The 24,796-nt window shown below is 38.6% G+C and overlaps 1 protein-coding gene across 2 annotated transcripts in view; it reads right to left on the minus strand.

The window, feature by feature from the left end:
- Positions 1–24,796, minus strand: part of ZNF385D (zinc finger protein 385D) — a 437,653-nt gene that overhangs the window by 389,810 nt on the left and 23,047 nt on the right. Inside the window, exon 2 of one of the 2 annotated variants that reach the window (XM_086467942.1) lies at positions 19,133–19,146. The exons of the other annotated variant lie outside the window; for it this stretch is intronic. Within the exon in view, the coding sequence (XP_086324068.1) occupies positions 19,133–19,146 (14 nt within the window). The remainder of the gene's footprint in view (positions 1–19,132; positions 19,147–24,796) is intronic. 2 annotated transcript variants of the gene reach the window in all.

Here is a 24,796-nt window from a genome sequence, read left to right on the forward strand (position 1 = left end):
GTTCAAGAAAAAATTAGCCTAAGAAGTAATTTTATTCCCCTCATCTTTTCAGCACAGCCTTCAAATGATGACAGCACAGAAATGCAGAATAGCAGAAGCTTACAAGAGGCATTAAAACACATTTCTGTATGCCTCTACTATTTGGCAGTATCTATAAAAAGGCAAGGTTATTTATATTTGTAACATCTTCTTGCCATTTATCTCCATTCCAGTGCTTCAATTTTCTCCTATTAGCCAAGCAACTGAAAAATCAGTCCATATGCATATGGTTGACAACCCTAGCTCTATGAGGTATGCCACACAGAGACACTTAAGAGATGATACTTTCCTGCCAGAGAAGGCAACTGGTCAGCCTGTGATAAAAGCTGCCACCTTTCTGTACCTCTAGATGCAGGTGTTGGCTGCTGAGGGCTTCCATACAGTTAGTCTCCACTTCAGCCTAGGCACAGAAAGTTCACCAAAACTACTGAAAGGAAAAGGTTGAAAGAAGGCCACCATACAGAAGTCAATTTTTTTTTGATAGCTCCTTAGCTTTTAGCAGAGCATCACAGATAAAATTCATAACTGTATTCGTCACTTAGGTCTATTTTCAGAATTCAGTTTCTCAGGTTACTGGATGTCGCTCAAGATATCAGTAATTTAGCAACTTGTTCCCCTTCCTTGGAGGGGTTTAACACCTTTAGTGTAAGTCAACATTAACGCTATAGCACTATTCACTACATGTTGAAATCTAATGCGCCTTATTTGCTCTAATTATGAAGTCATTACTAGAATGCAGAAAGGCATGTAACCGATTAGAAACAACATACTTCTCCATAAATAACATACTTGATAAGCGTGCCTTAGATGGCAACCCAGTAAAATGCCATTTAAAAAAAATGTTTATTAGTCCATGAATTAAAGCCAATCTCAGAAAAAACACAGACAGGGTGTTAACTGGTTACAACTCAAGAAGTCAAAATATCTAAAGCAATAAATTCCAGTTATTCTATACAAGGAAACATTTATCAATGTATAATTTAGCCATGATAAAGAACAACCATTTTCAGATCTTCCTGTCTCTTGCTAAAGATCAGACAGACGAGGTCAAAATATTTTAATCCTGTGACTGCACACCATCAGCAAGTCCACACTTCCAAGTCAGTGATAACACACAGCCTCACTACAGAGGACCAAACCAGACTGAATTGTTTCTCATCTTTATTCTGTGGGAAAATTAAGTTGTCTAGAGTTTTCAGTCGGAAAAAAAAAAAAAATTCCTTGCCCCACACCTACTGTCGCTGACTGGTGAAGCAACAGTGAGAGAGACCTCAGGTTTTCACAGTTTTTCCTGACACGGCTGCATTGTCCCCATGAAGTGCAGAGCAGCTCCAGGTCTTTACTCTATGCTGAGGGTCACAATCTGAGGACAATCTAGCTCCCTCATTCTCCAAATGGGACTCTTGAAAAACAAGGCAATTTCAGGCTAACCAATTAAAAGAAAGCTTCAGCTGCCACGGTGATACAGGTGGCTGAACCATGCTGTGCTTCTCCTTTCCTCTGCATTACAATAAAATGCCATTTCTTTTCAGAAATCCCCATGAGCTTTCTGAGGTCTCCCTACTTCCTAACGGGCCATCTTAAGGATGAATGCAGCTGAATACAATTGTACATATTTTAATAGCAATTGTTAATAATCCATGAATCACAGTTCAGGGCTAGATTCAACTTGTGCTTGAATTTACCATCTCCCTCATATGCATTTGCCTGAGAATGAGCCACTCCAGATTAATATTTAAAAATAAAACATTCAGTTTGGCAACCTTTACAACCTGATTTGCACTCACTTATCATTGTAAACAGAATATTTTAATGCTGCAGTTCAGTTTGTTAAAAATTAGCAAATGGACATTAAAAGCTCTTCTCCCCAGTATAATGTTTCCTATGAAGAAAACTGAACTTTAAAAGCCTTAACACAAAAATCACAGAAACATTATTCTGCATATAAATTTTAAGTATCACCAATAAAAATAATGGTTATCAAAGGAAGTGTTTGTAATTGCTGTCATTCTTCTCGTCTGTTTTCCTCATAAAGATAAAAGCATCCTCATCACCACTCCCAAAGGAAAACAGAGCAACCAATCTTCATATTAAGGCACCCAAGAACAAAAAAAGGTCTCTTTAAAAAATAAAAAAAGCTCATTTGCACTAGAACTAAGCAGTGTACAAAACATTCACGTAGGCCTTGCTTCAAATTCAGAGCTATCCACTCAGCCACAACAGACAGTCAAGCTGCAGGTGAGGAAGGAGATGGTGGGACCTATAGCCTACACCGTGAGTGGACACAGCACAGCCTACATAACACTACCATAAAGATTGCATTAATTCATCTCAGAAAAGCCACTGTCAGTCTGATTCCTGTTTAAATAGAAGGGACTTGATTTGGAGAGAAATTATCACTGGCAGCTGCTTCAGGCACAAACTCCTGCAGCTTTAGACTGGGCTGGGTAATAAACTCCCAACTTTCAAGCAGCTCTGTCAAGACATACGTTACAAATCAATAAGAGCCCCCACTACCTATCTATTCGTCTGAGAGGACCTATCTGAGCACGCAGCATTTTACTTCTTCTATCCCAGCCTATGAACACAAGTAATCACCAAAACCTGAAGAATCAGAACAGAGGGTCATTTTTGGCAGATTTTTCCACATATATTTTTCTTCACTGATGAAACATCTCAGCCTTTTTTTTGTTGTTCTCTTCCTTCTCTGTACAAAAACATAATTAATCCCCCCATTTATCCACAGTCAGTCTATATGCTGAGGAAGGGATGCAGGCAACTGCAGCAGCTTCAGCAGCTCTGTCCCAACCAGGCAGCTTGTATTCCCACTCTGAGGTCTCTGTGCAGCCTCTCCAGTACCACCCAGTGACTGCTGGGTATGCCTAGATCAGACAAACTAGGCCATGAGCTGATTTGGGAGCCCCGGATTTAACTTCTTCCCTGCCCTCAGAGGACTAAGAGATACAGGTCCAGCTAACCCAAAGGACTATGTTTCACTTCTTTTTTCTATCCATCTGTTTAAACAAGGCCTGCTGGGTTTGTTTTAATGCTACCTTTTTCTTTTTTTTTTTTTCCCCTCCTCTTTTATGCCTGGAAGTCAAACACAAATGAAAAACTACTATAAAGCAAAAGCCTTAACACACCATATTGAGGATTTCACAGAATGGCTGAGGTTGGAAGGCATCTCTGGAGATCATCTGGGCCAAACTCCCTGCTCAAGCAGGGCCACCTACACCTGGCTGCCCAGGACCATGTCTACATGGCTTTTGACTATCTCCAAGGGTAGAGACTCCACAACCTCCCTGGGCAACCTGTGGCAGTGCTTGGTCACCCTCACAGTGAAAAAGTGTTTTCTGATGTTCAAAGGGAACCTTCCGCGTTTCAATTTGTGCCCATTACCTCTTGTCCTGCCACTGGGCACCACTGAAAAGAGCCTGGCCCCATCTTCTTTATATACCCTCTACACATTTATACACATTTATAAGATCCCCCTTGATCCTTGTCTTATCCAGGCTGAACAGTCCCAGCTCTCCCAGCTTTCCCTTCTAGAAGAGATGCTTCTCAGCCTGCGTCCAAGAACGGTGTCTCAATAAAGTGACCTTGTACTATCCTGTTCAATACATACTGTGGCATCAATGCTTGACAATGCAGCACTGTGGTACTGGGACAACAAGAGAAGCTCTGCAATTCTGGCGCAACTAGTGCCGGCTTGGAGGAACTACAACACAGATATGTAAAAATTAAATTTAAAAAAAAAGCGCAATGTCATGTAAATTAGGATCAGCAGTTTCCACCAAGGGAGTTTGTTAAAGAGAAATATTATTCTTTACTGATCAGTACAATCATTTTCAGGATTTGCCGGAGCCACACTGCATACAGCTCTCCAGCACATTTCCACTGGACAATAAAGCAGCTGGAGTGCTCTCAATAGCCCAGCAAGCAACAGGTGAGGAGGGAGGGTATCCCAACAGGACCAAGTTTCTCACAGTCCCTAGGAGCACCCCTGTCACATCCAGCTCATTCAGAAGCACACGGGTTCAAAGATCACAGCTAAGCACAAAGAACAGAGCTCACATCACCACCTACGAACGAACCTTAGTTGTATTTTGCCTTCAGTTCAATACAGCTGCATTTTAAAGATGTGTAAAGATCAATCCACAAAGATTTGCAAGTAATTAATTGATTTTTTTTTTCAATTTACTGAATGAGAAGAGGAGGAATTTCACACAGCCTTCACTGTATATGTTCAATTATTTGAACATTAATAAAAACAACCACAGGAGTTCCATACCTAAGGACCCAGGAAAGTGTTTTCATATTCATACATTCCTTTTCACATAAAAAGGTAATATCTTTGATGGAATACTGTTAAATACTGCATGCAGGAGACCTTAATGTTTAAAACCAGTAACTTATGTAGATTTCATTTTTATTTAAAGGCTTCTGATAATGCTAACAGTTGAAATAATGCAAACAGACCATCCTTTTGGAGTCATTTTCCTTCCTGTGTTCCCATATACCCTCTAAGTAATATACTCGACTAGGGACAAGTCACATGTGAATTTATTTTGCAGTTTGGGATTGTGCTAAATAATTACTAACAAAAATGTATTATTTAGCTCCAGGCTATCTCACTGCATTAGAATTAAATGGCAACTATTTGCTCTTTCAGTGGTGGCAAGAACGTCTGGGCTGATGTCAGCATCATTTTGAATGCCATTATCAGAGTCTCTGGCTCTTTAGAAGGAGCAGGCAGATTTATTTACAACCCAGTGAAAGTCTCACATTTCTTTGAGCATGACACAACAGGAAATGTATTTCTTATTCTAGATAACCAGCAGTATATTAGTATTATTAAAAGCTATCCCTTTATTAAGAAAGCTGCTATGACATTCCCATTTCTATGGGAAATTTCATTATCACATACAATTTGAGTACCAGTAGGCAACAGTGCATATTTACTGTGAGGGAAATGCCAGAAAGCAGAATACTCTTTTGAGTGCTTGCCAAAAAGCCATGTGACACAAGCTCAGATCTGGTGTTAAGGGTTGTGGGGTTTTTAATTTGTAGGATTTTTGCAGAAATACCAGTGAAAGAGTAACAAGAGACTACACAAGTCTGAACCCCAGCTGTTACACTCTTTGGAAAGGTACCAGAAGCATCACCACCCTACACTCCTACTGACAGGCAAGATAGCCTGAAAAAATACGAGGACTGAACCACAGGATTGTTTGTTTTTCATGGTTAGTGACATTGCAATTAAAACGTACAGGACTTGCCACACTGCAGGCACTACCAAATCACACTGGGAATATCCTCTCCGCATCTTTCTTTCCAAGGAGAAACTGCCTGCAGCCTCAGTCATTTGGGCGGAATCTTTCCACAATATCTTACTCCATCTGTGAGTATTAGTGTTACAATCTGGCCATAAATTAGTAGTTTCTAAGGCTAATTGAGCATATATAGACACACACTCCCCTGTCTCCATCTTAACTGACGCCATCCTCTTTTTTCCATCTTTGCTAATGGCAGTATTTAAGATAGAAATATTGTTACAATGCATTCAAAGCACATTGCAAACTAAATATTCATGAAGTCAAACAAATACTCCCAGAGGAATATCCTCCTATAGATTCATAGCGAAGAGGGAGGTTGCTGTCAGTGCTTGGCAATATACTTTTTCTGCAAGCAAAACACTGCTCGGCCAGCCCTCGATGCAGTCTTGGCTTAGCCACAGTCTCTCTCCCCTCTTTCCCTAGGTTTGTCTTGACACAGACTGATACCAAAAGCCCTTTGGCCCAACTCTGTCATAAAAACAAAGCAGACAAACTTCGCTCTAACATAAGAATGTAATCCTTTACAGACACTGAAGCAAAAAACCAACCAAAGTTCATGAATCTGAACACCGTCTTCACAAAGTCTTCTTCAGTTACAGAGCAGAACAAGATCAGGTTCCTTCTGGAAATTTCATTAATAGTTTTGTCATGTCTTTCTACCTCTGTCCTCTTCAACTTAGGAGGGTCATTTGACTCTAAAATAAAGAATAAAATACAAATACACCCAGACTTCTTGAATCTCAGTTCAAGGTAAAATTTAGACTTACTTCTATCTAGACACACAACACCAAAAGATGGGGAAAAAAAAAACCCTGAAGGCTGTTCAATGATCACCAAATACTAAAATATATATCCTTGTATTCTGCATGACTATTCCCTAGAGAAGGCTATTCCTAAAGAATATAATATTTAACTTGAGCTACTTCAGGTAAAGGCAGCTGAAGACTACCACTACATCAGGATTGATGTTCCTAGATTTTAAAATGACATTTTTCTATCATCCACAGGCCGAACCCATATTGACTTTTAGAAGGCAGCATACAAAAAAAACCAATAATCACAATATTTGTCATTTAGCTCCCAGGCTTTTTACTATTTTGATAAATAAATGGTCAGCTTGCATTGGTTTTTAGTCAACTACAGATTAAAAGCACATTTTTTGCAACTGCTGATATTAAATCTACTTGAAGCAGATGGGAATACATCCATTCCTCTACTCATTATATAAAGATAAACAAAAGAAACACATTCACAGGGCTAGATATCATTGTTATCCCGATTATGCCTTCAGCCTCCAACTACAAATGCCCTATTCTTATTTGGATGAATATTCAGCCAGTTACCACTGCAAATATTGCCAGACAATGGACAAGTGAAGAGATAGAGCCATCTAAGAGCTGAAGGCACAAAATTGTTTAAGTGGAAACGAAATACTGATTAAATAATAATGAAAATGCTATTTTATGTTTTTGAAGTTGAACTAAAAAGCAATTAATGCAATAAAGTTCATTAAATTATCTATTTTAACAAGTTCTCTGACAAAATTTAGTCTCTTGTGTCCTCAGTAGATGGATCATCTGACTTCGGTTTCATTAATGTATACGACATTATAAATGAAAAACTTATAGGCAGCATAGCTTACTCCCTAGTTCATTTTCCTATCCAGATTTAACCGCAGCCATCATGGCCTAACAGAGATATCCCTACAGATTTGTAACACACAGAAAGCATTACTAATGAATAAAGCCGCATATAAGCAGCTAGCTAACTTTTACAGTGTTTACAAGGGCTCATACACCTTGACCATCAGCAAATGAGCAAACATAAATGAAACAACTTATGTACAACAAAAGTAGCAGCAAAGCTTTCCTTCTCATCAAGGGACAAACACGAAGAGAAAAAAACAGCAAAGTAAGTTTTGACAACTTCATCAGGGGAGAGCATTTTACAACCAACAGGAAAAGGAAACACAAGACGGTTGGCAAAGGCTTCTCCTGTGAAGAGAAGACAAACGGTTCCATTGCTCCAAGTAGCAGTGCCTGTCAACAGTGCAAAGAAAAAGCTCTGCACCATTGGTGACAGTATTTCATGTATTGCCACCTTCTCAGTGACATCTGTCATGAAGCAAAACTAAATACTAAAAGTCAGATCTTCCATAGTCAGGATATGTTTAAAAAAAAAAAAAACAAACACACACACCTACAAAAGGGAAATCCCACTGAAATCCAAAGAGTGAGAACAGAAGCAATCAGCTGAGCAGTGGGGACATTGCTTTCTCACTTTCACTCTTGACTAGGTAAAGAAGCTCTTGACTACCAAAAGCAGCAGGCACAAGGGACACAAGTTCAAGTGCAGCTTGTAACAGCAAGACCTGCAGCATCTGCTTAGGAGCTTTTTCTCCTCTATGGTACTTTTGGAGAGGCTGCAGCTGCGTCAGACTTAATGCTGCATCAAACTGGTAACAGTAAGAAGATCCTCTGATCTCCCCACCCTTAAAGATGGTTGTAACTTTAAGTCAAAAAACTTAAACATATGTCACATTTGATTTTCTTAAGTGATTAGTATATTACTAATCAAATTGAGAAGCTGATTAGCAAACTGAACATCTGATTAGCTCCTTCCATGATGCAAAGAATTAGATATTAATCAAAGCTCATAGAAGATAAGCACCACCATCGTCACACTCAAGCCAAGCACCTGCATTTCACAAGGAGAAAAATAATGATTATTAAAACCAATGAATTGTAGCTCTTTGATTAGTTTCAGGCACTTTTTTCCCCATCTAATCAAGGTAATTACACAATACATCTTGGAAAACATATGCTGTATTTAACAAAGCAGGCCTGATACATTTGTGCTCAATAAAAACTGTTCCCTCACTGCTCTTCCAGCTAGCCAACACACTGTTCTGTAAGATGACCTACTACTACAAAATTCCATTCCAAAAGCTGCTGACTGCTTTACTGGTATCAGCCTGAACAAGTCACTTGCACAGTCATACCAACACTGAGTTTGTTCCACAGATGGCAGAAGAGGGTTCATTAGGGTTTCAGTGGCTCAAAACATATTTAAAAAAAATAAAAAGGAAAAGGAAAAAAAAAGCATCTGCTGGTGTCAAGAAAATTTCTTGGCAGAACTCAGCAAGAGAACAGCCTTCAGCTGATTAGATGTGCCCTCATAATTAAAGAGTCATCACAGTCACTGGGAATTACTTCAAGCTGGTTTACAAGTTAGATTTGTCAATAACAAACTTCAAATACATCCTACCATTGATCTCAATGTAGAGATAGATTATGTATGCCTAATTTTTTTTTTCAATTTTGGGTAATTTTTTTTTTGCTTTATTTCTAATTTAAACTTGAGAAGTCAGTATCTGTCTACCTTAAATCTTTGAATGTCTATTCTATCAATGTTCCGAAATCTATAAACAAAGAATTTGGCTTTTTATTTCTTAAATGCTTCCAAGTTAGCATACTCTAATGGTTTCCTGCTTGTCATATGATTTTTCAAAGACAATTATACTTAACTTTAGCCATGCTATAAATTCCAAGGTATAAATTCTCACTCAGATGAGAATTAAACACCGTAATTCTTCTCTGCCTACAGCCAGCAAATATATTTCAACCAGCTTTACCATCCTCTGCATCAGCTATTGGACAAAACACATTAGGCATCGCCCAACTCCTGATATGTATCAACTCTGCCAAAGAGATCCAAAGGAATCCATTTAGGTCCCACTTAATGAGCTGAGTTATTCAAGAAAACAGATGTTAGTCCTCAAACTTTTCCTTCAGCTTCCATCATTATTAAAAACTGCCATTACACCATTTTCTTTTCCAATTTCCCTCTATTCTTTCTTTCCTCTTTATGCTAGGAAAACCCAGACCCATTAAAATGTGATCACTCATGAATTTTCCCATACTGTCATGAATGTCTTTGTTTCCGAATGGCTCAAAGTATTACCATGAGAATCTTTATAAAATATATCTTGAATAGACTCTATTAAATTGGGTGGTACAATCCCTGCCATCTTGAATAACCAAAAGAAAAAAAACCAAGGAATATTCATTAGGAAGTGTTCGTCTATTACCATTACAAAAATGACCGTATTTGTATTCAATTGTGACAAAACATCCGTAACTGAACACAAATCTGTTGATTTGCAAATGATATAATATACAGGGTCGGGAATTATGTTTCATACACAATTTTATACGTGAGGAAGATGAAAAATTTCAGTCAAGATTACTGTCAAATTATCAGAACAGCAAACTTCTGCACAGTCTTTGGATGTTCCTCTAGGCACCAAATTATTATATTTTGTTTTGAAAGAGAAACAGAAGTTTGGAAGTCTGCTGGGGGCAGGAACAGAGGGGAAAAAATAGGACACACTGCCATCCACATGGTGTCTATCAGTTTTTAAATATGTTACATATGTGATATCAAAATCTACAGCTAGCTATACACAGCCTGAACAGTGACTCAAGTAAAAGAATCTACAATTTTCAGTACCAAAACACAGCAGTCTTTACTACTTGGATAGAATAAACAGTTCATCATCCACTAGTGAAGAACAGGAATGCATGCATGTAACTAATGTATTTGTCATAGAAAATGCACTGTTACATAGAGATACAAATCTGGAACTCTTCAAATATAGTTATTTTCAGAAATATTGCTATGCTATATAACCAGACTGTAGCAGCTTTTACATTTTGCCTTTCAAAATTTGCCTGGATTAGCTTTGCTCCTAAAGCAAAATGCTGTCAGAGTGCTGCACGTAACAATTCTGAAGCAAACTGAAACATTTGGTGAGATATTGCAACTTAAATTGACTGGAGGCATTAAAAGAAGTTCATGGGAAGCAGCAAATGTGACATTTCTCCACTACCTTTTACTATTACACCACAGTTAAATTGAATTTCAGTACCTGCACTCGTAAGACACATGGGCATCTCCACTTAGTGCCGCAGAGCTGAAAACATGTTACACTAAGAGGGTCCACAGCAGGTTACACACTTACTGATCCTTCCCCAAACACTTATTGTACTCCGCCTGGCTTTGATGCAGTGCCTCCCAGATGTCCTGTTAAAAACTGTGAACTTCAGTATCCTTAAATGAGCCGCCCCTGCTGTGCAAAGTAGCCCAAATGTGGTTCACATTCAAAACTGTGGGTTTTTTAACACTTCAGTGTGTTATACGGTCTGCACTGTGTTGAGATGAAGGATGCTCAAGGAACACTGGATGTCTGGTATCCCATTGGGGCTCTCAAGAAAACAAGTTTCTCCACCTCAAGAGGCTACTCCTTAGAGAAGATTTTAAATAAATACACCTCAAAATTATTCCACAGCTGTGCAAATACCTTAACTTTATGAACAAATTGAAAGACAAGAGCAGGCTTATAAGAGTAAAGCCTTGGTATCCAACTGTGCTGTAAGAAGCATACTTTTACTGTACTCTCCCCCTGGTTTTTTGGAGTTCAAACAATTACTACAACACATTTAAAAGTCTTTCAGGAGCCTTGACTTATGTTATTTTAAGCTACTCTGAGAACATTTCAATAGGAAAACAGAAGACAATTAGCATGCCTCCTGATAGCAATTCGAATTTTGTACAGCTTCTGCCTGGTAATCTTGAACACCACATTTTTTAACAAAGGTACAGTTTTTCCCCCTATTCCCTCCTTGCCAATGGAGGGAGCAACAAAACTGGGGGGGAGGAGATGTGGCCTCCTACTGCCTCATTTTTCTCCTCTAATAAACAAAAGTTATTAAACTTACAGCAGTTGGAAGAGTCAGTCTGAATACCTGCTGGAGCTTACAAGATACATCCCTATGAGCCGCAAGGTACATTTCCAGTGGGCCACATAAACCCAAATTATTTTCCTAAATATTTAATAAAGAGGTACAGGTGACACAAAGGAAAAAAAAAAATCCAAATTTGATTAAATGGTCATTAACTCTTTGCAGTTAATTAACCTGCCCTCTGAAATTCACTTTATTCAGAGAAACACAAGCAGGTGTCATTCCCATAATCATTCTCTTGTCACTCCTTGAGACCTGGATTTTGCTTTACTATCCAGTCCTCATTGCTCTGCTGCCATTTTGTTTGTTTATTTATTTATTCATTTCCTAAAAAAATAGAGCTAGGTTTCTAACCCACCTGCTTGGAAATAAAACCAGTGCAACACAGGGTAACGCAGCCTTCTGAGCACTGGGACACTCTGCAAAACGGTATAAGTTGCTTCAATTGTTTCAGTATCTTATAAAGTCTAACACCTAAAGATAACAATGTAAACGTGAGCACTGTTAACTTTAACTGCTGATCATTTCTATAGAAACATCCAGCTAATAGGCTTATTCTAACACTCCCAAACCATTTCCAACACTTCTTATGTGCCAGAAACCCCTACTTTTTTCTTCCAAAAGCTCCAATTTTACTTCTGTTAGTATCTAGGATGCACTTAGGCACTGTCAACAGAAAAATTTTCAACTCAAAGGCTGAAAATGAATGGGGAACATAAAATGGGATTCAATATCAAACTAGGTAACAGCATTAATGCCTGGCTTTCTTCTCATCTTGCTTATCTAATTAAAAGCCTATGGTTAAATAAGTTAATAATTAAATAAATAAAGCTCCTGCAACAGAATTTCCACTCTACCAAACAAGATGCTACACAAACAAATTTTGCCACATACCTTAGTTCCCGATTGCTCATCTTCATAAAATTTCAGCTACATCAAGAACCAAATTATCAAAACAAACATTTGTTTTACTTTTAATATAATTAATAAATTTAATACCTGAATAGAAGAGAGAGATCTAACTGGAGTCTCTACTGAATGGCAGACTAATCCCAGCTATTGTCTGCTCTTACTGGTGCATCTGACAGGACCCCCAGTGCGCCTGCATAGCCACAAATTGCCCGAACAGCCTCACCTGGGATCCCTGCCTAGCCCCTCCACCCCCACTCCTTCCCCAGGATGAAGATAGGCCCAGCAAATGAGGCTCTCAAATACAAAAGTATGTCTGAGAACAGAAGTAAATTCTTCCACAATTTCCGCAGCCCTGAAATCAAAGATTAAAGAAGCCCTTGTTTAGACAGAAAAATAAGGTATAGAAAATAGTAATGCTTTTTTTCCCTTAATTATCTGTGCAAGCAAAGAGTTTCCAAGGAAAAAGATTTCTTCTAAAGCATATTACTTACAAGTGCAAGATACAAAATTACACACATTCAAATACTAGCATTTTGCTTACATGCATCTGCGATGTATCTTTTCCTCTAGGTACAGATACACATGTGTTTAGACCCATCAGGATTCCAAAATGCAGGCTCTATTTAACACTAAAGAATCATATTGATACATCAAGATCACTGCACTGGGAAAAGTCTAGGTAATTCGCAAATTCATACACCTACTCTGTAACAGAATATCTAAAACCCCGCTGATTGCAAGTGACATTTTATATTAGGAAAAACGCATAACAGAGTGGATGCCCAGTATTTGAAACGGGTGCTCTAAACAGCTCTGGCTTGCTTTTCATCCCACCTCAACCAACAACATGCCTACATGCTGAGACAGAGAAAGAACGTAATGGGTAAGGGAATGCTTCTAAATGCTGTTTTATTCGCTTCCAGAAGGGCTAAATATTAACGATGCATAAATGTTTCCAGAAAAAAAAATCTTAAAAGCTTGGCAGCCATATGTTATCATCACAGCTACACTATGGAACAGAAATATGGCTTTATTTGTGTGTTTACAGGAGTAGCAGCAGACTCCACGTCTAATTAAGGTTTTATTAGTATTTTCTCATACTACAAAATCCGTCTAAGGCTGTATCTCCTAAGTCTAAGCCTCCTAATTGAAGTAGGCTGGGATAGTAGCACTTCTTTATGTCTATATACCCTTGTTTATCACCAGCAAAATTATAAATATATGAACATAATTATACATATATGAAGTTTTTCTGGCACTGGAAAAACTTCAAACTGTGTCTTAAGTGTTACTCAGCTTGAAACCACAATGTTCATGACAGCAAAAGACCAAGTAACCTCTTCATGTGGTTAGCCCCTGACTGTCACCCAGTGAAGTAACAATTCATCCCAAAGCCCAGTGAGCTGAGAGAAAAGACAGTAAGCAAGAGGAAAGGCTCAAGTGACTTCAATGGGAGAATAAACTCCAGCTAACTCTTGTTCAACTACCAGCTTTATTTCAGGTTTGAATCTGGCAATTTATCAATGAGCTTCAACAATGCTAAGAGAAAAAGAAAACATCAAATTGGGCAAAAAATAAAATTAACCGTATCTGCCTAAAAATAAATCATAAAGAGTCCCCAGCCTTCTTTATTGTATTCCACTAACTCAAATTAAAAACAAAAAGTAAAAAACAAACAAAAAAAAACCCCACACTCTAAAATAAAGATACAGTAGATATCAGTCTGTCCATTCAGAGTAAATGGAACTGTTTTGAATTATGAAATTTCTGACTCCATCCCAAGTTCTGCAATATTTACTTAACATCTATTTTTCATCATGTTTTCTTAAGATCACCAAAATCTGCAGCTCTTGGGTAAATTTTAGATTCCCAGGTCACCTGGACATGACTGCAAATGTAGCTTTGTTCACAGAGCTTGAAATCGGAATTGAATAGTGAAGGTCTCACCCTGTATTACCCAAGAAAACAGTTAGGTTTTATTGCTTATCTGCATCACTACATGTTACTGAAATTTGTTTGGTTGTTTTCAAGTTAATGAATAAAACAAAGGTTATTAAGATGCTATTAATTTTAAAAAGCATTTGAGAAGGAAATATACTACTATTTTCTTCTTCCCCAAGTAACTGCCATGCCCAAATGGCATAGATACATTCATGCAACCTGACGAGTGATGGTACTGCCAAAACCTTCTGGTGGAGTAAGCTCTCACACACTAACAGACACCGAGTAGCAGAGGATGTCCATGCGCCCACTGGCAGCAATGCACACAGGGATCTCATCCAGAAGCAAAAGCCTAATGGCCACAGCAGCACAAATAGCTACGTGACAGCCTCGGAGAGGTGCAATTGCCCAATGATTTCAGCTAGCACCAGCTGGAAACCCACAGTGCAGCCTCACTACACTGCGGCAGGCTGCCAGTAAAACTGGTCTGAGATGAGAGACAGAATGAGAACAAAACACAGAAAAGAAAGGAGAACACACTCTAAACTCTTTGTATATAAAAATAAAATTGGGAAAAATGTTCACTGTTCCAAGGGAAAACGATGAGATGAAATAATCGGTTATGATAAATGGAACAACACCAGGCAAACCTCTTTATGCCTTTGAAGTATCATGGGATGTAGTGAGATCAGAGTAGTGCTATGCCAAGAGAGAATAAGCAGTGTGAGATGTTCACATCACACACTCGCAGTGGGCCATGTGCCACAGAGAGGCAACACTGTGTGTGTGTGTGAATATGTAAACATTTGGTCCACAATTTCCTACAGCAGAAATTTGGCACACACGCAACTTTCTCCGTGCATGGACATGAAAGGAAAATCTCTCTCTTTTTCTCTGGTCCATAGTATTGCCACAGGGACATTAGCAACCCTAATTAGTCACCCAGTTAGCATGTCATTTGAAAAAAAAACTTTTAAAACCTGCAAGTGTTTTATAAGAAAGCCTCTGATTCAATAACCCAAATAAAGCCTGGCTATTAATTGAAGGCCACATTATATAAGTAAGTATAATTAATCTAAACTGTGACAATGGATTTGAGTGCTTATCTAAATGTTTCCATTTTTGTGCTTTCCACAAATGCTAACAAAACGCAAACAGAAAATAGAGTACAAGAGCTCAGCACACAACACTGGAACTGGAGGCAGCACAAGTTGCCCTGCTAATTGACTTGGAAAACATCGAGAGAGAGAGGTGAGCAAGTATTACTTGTATTAGTTCCAGGTTTCTCTCTTTAGTGCTCATCCAAAGCCATTATACAAAGGGAAATTTTCTTTTGACTTGAGTGATATTTAGATCTAGTTACTTTTCACTGCTCAGTCACACACAGTCAAAAGACTACAGAGATCATTTGAGTGCCAACAAGTCATCTTTGATTAATTTTCTGCAATCAATCAATCAGAAAATCATTTCTCTAATCATTTATTAACATTCTATCATTATACAGCTATTTGCAATTATTATTATTACTATTGTTACAGGATAGAGAGTGACAATACTAATTTAGAAACGTAATGAACAAAACCTTTGCTCACAAAGAGGTAATGAAAGCAATAACGAGCAGCCCAAAAAATGGCTTGGCCTTTAACCATAAGTTTCATGGGCCTTGAAGTTGTCCCAATGGACTAGGTTATCTTAACTTTGCTAACCAACTGCCAAGGAATATACTTGCAAAATATTGCTGTGGATCTTTGAGTGCATCCTTAGTCACTGCAGAACTAACCTAATTTCAAAACAAATCCATGGCCAACTGCTGAGTTACGATGAAACGCTTTTATGCAGGGTGTGGAATTTTTGTAAATTTAAACGCAGCTATGTTGAACAGAGAGGCACTGTCACTAAACTACCCCCTTTCCAGTGCATTTACTGACTCAAAGATAGTTCATTTTGCTTGACCTCCCTGAGGGAGGTGAATAAATAGCAAACATAAATGGAAGGACAGTTTTAAAGAATCACATGCTATGTTGTCCGTGGACACTGTATCTCAAGCATGATTATTTTCTAGTTCATTTAATCTAAATGTTATGACTAGCAATAGACCAGCCAAACCATTTACTTTTTACTTCAATGAAAGAGTGAATATAAGACCATAAGATTTAAATCCCTCCCAAGACTTTCTGTAAAATAACAGTAATTCAAATGGTAACACCTATTACACTGGTATATAAGAAAAGTGGATAAACAAGCATTTTTGTGACAAGATTTTCCTATCTCCCACATCAGATATAAAATAAAAACCAACAGTTTTGCAAGACAAATTTGCAAGTACAAAAATAATGCATCACTTTAAGTCTGAAGAAATAAACGCTGAACACAGACAGCCTTAATAACCCTATTTTACATATATATAAGTACATATAACAGGAAATAAAATTTTTGATCTTTCATTCTATCACCTTCCAAACACAATAGCTCTGGCAGATTAAAATATCTGAAGCTTCCAAAAGAGAAAAGCTAAAAGCATATACACAAATTTATCAGTTAAAACTGCTCAGTTAAATGTTGTATCCTTTTACCAAGAATGCAAGAAAATTTGCAACTTTCTCTCTAAATTACACAGATTTCAGTTTGGGACGAAAGTTGCATATCAACTTATACCATTAATCAGGTCCATGCTACGTACAAATTGCACAGTGCATACACATATAGGATATGTGTTTGGAGGCCAAAACATTTGATTTCTGTACTTGAAAAGTGTATGAACTTAAAGGTATTCAAAACAATTTCATAATTACATGTAGCTCAGATACAACATTTAGAAAAGATATCATAGTTTTATGGCACTCTTAGAACTTCTAATACTTATTCACTAAAACCAATTCTAGTTGGTACTACCTCTTACTACTACCCTACAGATGAACTTGCATTATTAGCAAAGCAAGAAAGCAAGCCTAGAATCAAATAATTTATAACTAAAATATCTTGAATCTCTGCAGCACCTCCACAAGAACATCATATTTACTTTGATTTAGTACTTGCCTGTCTTCCTCTCCTTCTGTGGTGGTACTTACCTACCACATCTTTAGTTTTCACTGTGTTTTTACACGAAAGTACATTCCAACGATAACCAGGAAAACAGGCACATGTTTCAGAATAACACACAGCTTAAATGCATACCATTCACAAACAGATGTTAACACACAGTACAAAAAGTTCAGAAACCATTAGTAAATCTTAACGTATATTTTAATTTTTCTCTTTCTTTCCCTTTGAAAATTAATTTACACAAATTTTAATCTCCAGAAGTGTCTTCTTGATGCTCCAGATGAAATCAACATATGCAGGGAGGAGTGAACAGGTCTCTCTTTGAAATCTATTAAAACAGAGCTTTAGTTCATTTATTTGAGTTTAGAAACTGGAGATAACCTGGAGTACTGCATTTGAAAAAAATCTGTCTACCACAAAAATACATGCCAAGCTGTGTAAAAGTTCTTTGAACTTCATTTTAATGTTAATATCAAAAGTTGGGTTTTCTTTAAGAAAAGAGAGAGAAAAAGAGAACTGCCACATTTAAATGTCAGACCAAGAAGAGGTTAGTTAAAACACTCCACTACTGAAATTCAAATGTAATTCAGTTTTGGAAAGCATAAAAAAGCCTCAAAAGATTAATAATGGGAGGTTAAGTGCATCATTTTTCACTCAAAATTACATGTCATCCACATAAAGCAAACAATATTGGTATGTGAAGTCCACTGTAATAGAGTATTAAAGAGTCAGATACAAAGTGCAACTAATTCAGACAGTAAAATTGCTATTTTAATGACATTTTGTTCTGCATACAGATTATCAAAATCCTAAATCCCTGAGAGTAATTAGTTCTGTAGTCACCTCTTTCCTATGCTGAAATTTACTCACCTGAACAATATCATAGAAATTAGTGGGCCTTCCCCCCATTTTGGTTTTGGTAAGTCATCAGCTCCTGACTGTATCCTGGAGATCTGGGCATAAACAATACTCCCGAATCAGTCATTTTTGAAGGGAAAAGTGGGAAGGGGAAATAGCTGGATTTTGACAGGGTTAAAGCTTTGTTTTTCTTCCCCCTTTTTGTTCCTGTTTTCCTACAATAGGATCAGTAATAAAGGATCATAATTCTCTTTTGCTCGTGCCTATTTTCCTCTACTGCAGAGGAAGCCTAGTTGGCCAGTTCGACCCACATGCTGAGGTTTTAACTGTGTCAAGAGTGGATGAAATTAATCTCTCCCTAACTCATCTGTCTTTACAACCTTCAAAAACCTTTACAACCTCCAACTACTGACCAGGTGAGACAAGGACAAGCAATGACAGTGTGCTAGGAACAGCTGAAGGAGCATTTGCAGAGATAGTATCTTTTCCTTACATCAGCAGATAAAGAGATACTGAAGGAAACAAAAGACTTTTGACACTCAAAGCCTTTATCGGACTTGACAAAACAGAGCAAACATCAAGCTAAGTAAAAATTCAAAACCACTTCATTTATATAATTAGCTTTGTTCCAGAACAACTAGACAATCTTTAGAAAAGGGGACTTAGATATCATAGAGAAGAAAAAACTTTTGGCAGAGCTAGAAACAATGACTCATAATGTGTTTCCCAAGCACAAGGAATAAATACTTAGCACCTAGAGAATGGGTGGAAGTTAGGAGGCGTTACTCAGGAAAAACTATAATCTGCCATAACACCAACATCTCCGTTGCATTTAGTATCTAATGAGATTTTACTTTTAGCACTGGCATTAATCTTTAAAGGTTTTTTGCAGTTTCTCTTGAAGATCAAGACTATGAAATCAAGGAGGTTTGGTGTTGGTTTTTTTTAAAGAAAAAGTTCAATCTCTCAGTTGTTTTGTCCATCATTCACTACCTGTGTAAGTTTATTCTAGTATATATAGTACTAACTCTGTTTGATTTTGCCCACTTTTAACGGCTTTGTGTGGCAAGATTTTGGTAGCAGGGAGCTATAGGAGTGGCTCCTGTGAGAAGTTGCTAGAAGCTTCCCCTATGTCCAATAAACCCAATGCCAGCTGGCTCCAAGATGGAACTGCTGCTGGCCAAGGCCAAGCCCATCCATAACGGTGGCAGCGCCTCTGAGATAACATGTTTAAGAAGGGAAAAGTTACTGTGTAGGAGCAATGGCAGCCAGAGAGGGGAGTGAGAATATGTGAGAGAAACAACCCTGCAGACACCCAGGTCAGTGAAGAAGGAGGGGGAGGAGGTGCTCCAAGTGCCAGAGCAGGGATTCCCCTGCAACCTGTGGTGAAGACCATGGTGAGGCAGGCTGTGCCCCTGCAGCCCACGGAGGTCCATGGTAGAGTTGATGTCTGCCTACACTCCATGGAGGACCCCATGCCAGAGGAGGTGGCTGCCTGAAGGAGGATATGACCCAGTGGGAAGTCTGCACTGGAGCAGGCTCCTGGCAGGACCTGTGGACTCATGAAGAGAGCAGCCCACGCTGGAGCAGGTTTGCTGTCAGGACTTGTGACCCCAAGGGGGACCCACGTTGGAGCAGTCTGTCCTGAAGGCTGCACCCTGTGGAAGGGACCCATGCTGGAGCAGTTTATGAAGAGCTGCAGCCCATGGGAAGGACTCATGTTGGAGAAGTTTATGAAGGACTGTCTCCCATGGGAGGGACCCCACGTTGGAGCAGGGGAAGAGTGTGAGGAGTCCTCCCCCTTAGGAGGAAGGAGCAGCAAAAACAATGTGTGATGAACTGACAACAACCCCCATTCCCTGTCCCCTTGCACCGCTTGGGGTTGGGAGGAGGTAGAGAAATCAGGAATAAAGTTCAGCCCAGGAAGAAGGAAGGGGTGGGAAGAAGGTATTTTTAAGATTTGGTTTTATTTCTCATTACCCTATGCTGATTTGATTGGTAATAAATTAAATTAATTTCCCCAGCTTGAGTCTGCTTTGCCCATGACGGTAAATGCCGAGTAATCTCCCTGTCCTTATCTTGACCCAGGAGCCTTTTGTTATATTTTCTCTCCCTTGTCCAGCTCAGGAGGGGGAGTGATAGAGCAGCTTTTGTGGGCACCTGGCATCCAGCCAGGGTTAACCCACCACACCACTCCAATTGCCCTCAATGCATTGGATAAAGCATACCATATGCTGAAATTTGCACATATATAATTGTCAAAAACCAAAAAGTCCATACAAGACTGCAGATGCAGAGATGTCTTATGGCTGTTAGTCCAAAGAAAAATTTCATGTTAGGATAAGGTTGTAGACGTTAGGGAACAGGAGACTAACTGAAGACTGATGGAAATAAAAGTGAGGGAAAGTGAGGAAAAGAAGTTGGGAAACTTCTTTGAAAAAACAATCTGTTTTACTAGAAGACCAAGTAGCCTATGATATTGTGTGTGAAATACAGCATATAACAATATCTGGGGAAAGAAAAAAACCCAACAAAACCCAACTGCTCATACTGGGTTGCTTCTTTCCTGTAACAGAGTATTTATACTGGTCATGTTACTCTTTTGAAGAAAGAGCCTTTGTTTGCTGAGGGCCAGCCTTAGCTTTCTAATGGCTTGAATGCATACTAAAATAAATCAGAAAATGCAACTGCTACAAAAGCCCTTAAAGCTAAATTCAAAAGGTATCATTACGTTCTATGGAAATTATGCTACATGCAGCCAGAACGAGTTTGATAGCACATCATGTAAAATTGGATGGGTAAGTGGCAATTGCCATCTATTCATATGTATAAAAAATGTTGGATGTCAAGTACCCATTACAGGCAACAAAAATATTCTAAGCTTGTATCTTTTTTTCTCCCTCTATATACGAATTGCCATTTCAGTCACATTTCATTCAGAAAGACATGATGACAATAGCCAGCAATTTGGAAATAGTAGTAAAACAGCAAAAAGAATTACTGTACATTAATTCTATCATCTCGATTTCTGGCATTTTCAATTAGTGTTATAAAGTCCTTCAATTAATGTAGAAAATATTACAAATATGAAAGATATTTCTCTTTTTAAAATATCACCTTGGGATATATACTACTTCAATAACAGATAGGAGTAACTGTTTTGGCAGTTACTTATAATTCTTTTCACGAAGATGACCCTACTGTTTCATTGCTGAGAAACTCTTGGGGTAAAACATGCAGCTAACCTCCTAACCTCACCAGAGCAAATGTCTTGTCAAGTCACAGATTCTCCAAAACACATAAATATTACGTAATGTTCAACATCACATGTATACATCACATCCAACACCAAACCAACAACACTATAAATGAGTTACAGGACAGAAAAAATATAACTAAGCTCCTCACAGAATTCACAATAAGGTAGCACACTCTCCCCACCCCCAAGGATCTTAACTCAGAAATCCAGTTCCGTTCAATTGCTTCAGTATTTCCAACTAAATAAAGTATTCTCATATTTCTCAAATCAAAAAGTGTGGTGGTATTTATTGCATGGCAGATATAAAGAGACACCTACAATCTTTCCATAGAGTTTCATGCCTAATGGCCTCTTCTTGTGACTGACAGCTCTCATAGGCTCAGCTAAAGGCTGATTTTAATGAAACCCCATTTTCCAAAGGAAGACCATTATGCTAGAATTATTTTTGTCCTAATCATAACTTTCAACACAAAAGGTCTCTCCTTTTCTCCTCCATCCTCAATATAATTTTAAATTGAAACACGAAACTCTTTTTACAAAATTTGGTCTACTGACTTTCAGTCAGCTTTGCAAAAAGATATTTTCTTCAGCTTATGTAAAGCCAGAATGATAGCTCATTTTGAGTAAAATAGGCCTTGGACAATTTATATAATAGTCTGTTCTGTTCAGATGAATAGGATATGTCGGTCAGAAGACCTGCAGTCTAGAAGCTTTCAACTCAGTATGTGGGATCCATGTAGGCATTCAAATTCCAGCAAATCCCATTTTCCTCTTTAAAGTGAAGATAAGTTCTAGGATATGATCGCTTAGAAAACAAACTTGAAAAGCTTTTTAAACCTGCATGAAGTGTTAACCAAGAGGGCATTCCACTTCTGAGCCTTCAGACAGCAACCTGAACCAACACTACTGAGCTCACACAGGTATACTAAAAAGCCCAGCATCAGCTAGTTAAGTTCTGAGCTCTTTAGACGACACAGCTGTGATACGTCTGTCGAGATCTAGGTAGGAAACAAAGGAAGAGCTGTGTATCCAGAGTCAGAAAACTGGACACGTACCCTTGCTGAAATCCCAGATTGCAGGAGAGGGAGAAGACTGTCAGCTGCTGGGGCTGTGTGCGCACACACAAGGGAGCGCCTGCTCCTGGGCACTCAGGCTTTCTGTTGCCTCTGCTCACTGAAAATGGTTTTGTCCCAGTGAGCTAAATGACCATTTCAGTAATATGGTAAATAATATACTAAAATGTAGCAAAGGAAGAATAAGGGCATGAGGCGCACTGCAGCTTAAGGTAAATGACCATGCTGCTTACCTCTCAGGAGAAATCTTGAAGGAGTCCATGAGGAAATACAGCTGTCTCTTGTCGTTTACGGTGAAAGATGACTCCAATGTCAATGTCAATGAAACACAAGGACTAAGACACGAAACTAAGATTTAAGAAACAATTCTTTACAAAGCCTTGTTTCTTTATCTGCTATTCATCAAACAGCCCTTCCTTGAAGGTAACTGTTTCCTCTAAACACTTACAAAATTCAGTACTGCAGGTTAAAGTCTGCCTGTGCGCTGGTTTTGCAGAGTAAAACTTTAAAACAAGATTGGAAAAATCCGCACTACAGCTGTGTATCAGGCACCCATGGCAGGGTTTCGGTAGCAGGGGGCCACAGCGGTGCCCTGTGCATGAGGCAGCCTTGAGCCGGTCACAGCCAGTTTCAGCCAGCTCTGAAAACAGCATAAACAGCTCACTGCCCCCCAAAACCCCAGGCAGGTTTAAGAGAACCAATGGCAGCCGCAAGGGGTGGGAGACATGGCGCTGGAAACACGGCTTTTGCTCCATGCCAAACGGAGGCACCCTGAGGGACTGTGGCCATGGATGACCCACACAGGAGCAGGGACACCCCTGCGAGACTGCAGCCACAGGCCACCCACGCTGGGGCAACAACACCCCAAGGGACTGCGGCTGTGGGGAACCCACACCAGGGCAGGATGACCCCCGAGGGGACTTTGGCCTGTGGATGCCACTCTACAGCAGGGACATTAAGAAACAGAATGGCAGGAAAAACACTAAAACAAAGAAGAGCTCAAACGTACCATTATGGCACATGACCCCACCTCCTGCACTTCTCCACCTCACTAAAGGAGCTGACTCTAACCTGCACTGAAAATAAGGGAAGCCAAGACTAGGAAGGGGTTAGGGTTAAGATGAGCCTGGGGAAGGGGAAGCAAAGGAGTTGACTTGTTTAACTATTTATGTTCTTTCTTTTTTCTTCCCGCTCAATACCCAAAGCCACAATCAGAAGTTTCTGTGAATTGGTAAAAAATTAAATTCAACAAAGATTCCTAAGTCAAGACTGGTTTGCTCATAACAAACCACAGTAGCAATGTAACAAGAAACTATTTCTTTGTGCTTCATACTAAGTAGAAAAATAAGAGGCTTTACCCTTTTTTTCTCAGAACTTCTACAGACTATCATTGGTATGATTCTAGCAGCCGTGTATTCAATAGCTTGGGGAAATACAAACAGATTGCAGTAACATGCCGTTAGGTTATCTTTCAACATATGTCTGAGCTAAATAGAGTTGAAAGAAAGTTCATCAAAATAGATTTCTCCAGACTGACCAGAATTAGGTGCGTATTGTTACCCTACTTAGGAAGCACTGACATTGTAATTACTTCAGGCACCCATCTGGCACAAATCACAACATTATTTCATTTCAGATGGTCTCTGAAATTACTCTACACTAACTTTGTTTTCCTCTCAGTTAGGCTGTGTCATGAACATGCAAATCATGCCATTTACAACAGAGAGGCAAACAACAGTGATTTCTACCTCATCATCCTGAAAAGCCCTGGCAATTGTTAATGTTGGGAGATTTACTTTAAGGTTCAAATCATGTTTTAATTGACAATGAACTGAACCTGTAATTCTTTGGTTTCTCTTCAATGCCCTCATTCTAGCTCATAGGTGTTTCATAATTACCGGTAACAATTGCCCACTCCTTGGTATATGCCAAATACTGATAGAATTAAGTCCAAAATGTTGAAGTTCTTTGTTTCCTAAATAGGTCAAATAATCTAAAATAGTGTAGTGCATTCACCTTTTTTATTTTTTCGAGTTTTCCCACAAGGAGACTATTACATTCTTTAATTTATTATTTTGAAAGATTGGGGAAAAAAATTAAAAATCAAACAATTCTTGAATTATGGACTCTGTAAGGAAAACATTTGTTCTCAAATTCAAAATTCCAGCCACACTGGTCTTAATCAGACACATAGATCACCATTGTTCATTAACTGAAGGATTATAACTAACAAAAAGTCAGCTGTAATGCACAAATACGCAAGGTTACAATTTCAAATTATTTTTCTCAGAATTTTATCTAAAAGATGCTAATTTTCTGACAGTAAGCCTATACACTATTTTTTTCTAAAATGCAGATAGACAGTTACCACATGTTTATTTAAAATTCAGACGGATAATTTTACTTAAAAAGTTACATACATACAAATGTATCCCAAATGCATTGCAAAAAATACAAAAGGGGTTTAAGAGAAGTCATTTGTACTACGACATTCCGTGACACTGGTTATATATCAGATATCTGTAAAAGACT

Source organism: Leptosomus discolor, chromosome 7 (assembly GCF_034619465.1).
Source record: "Leptosomus discolor isolate bLepDis1 chromosome 7, bLepDis1.hap2, whole genome shotgun sequence".
Taxonomy (NCBI): Eukaryota; Metazoa; Chordata; class Aves; order Leptosomiformes; family Leptosomidae; genus Leptosomus; species Leptosomus discolor.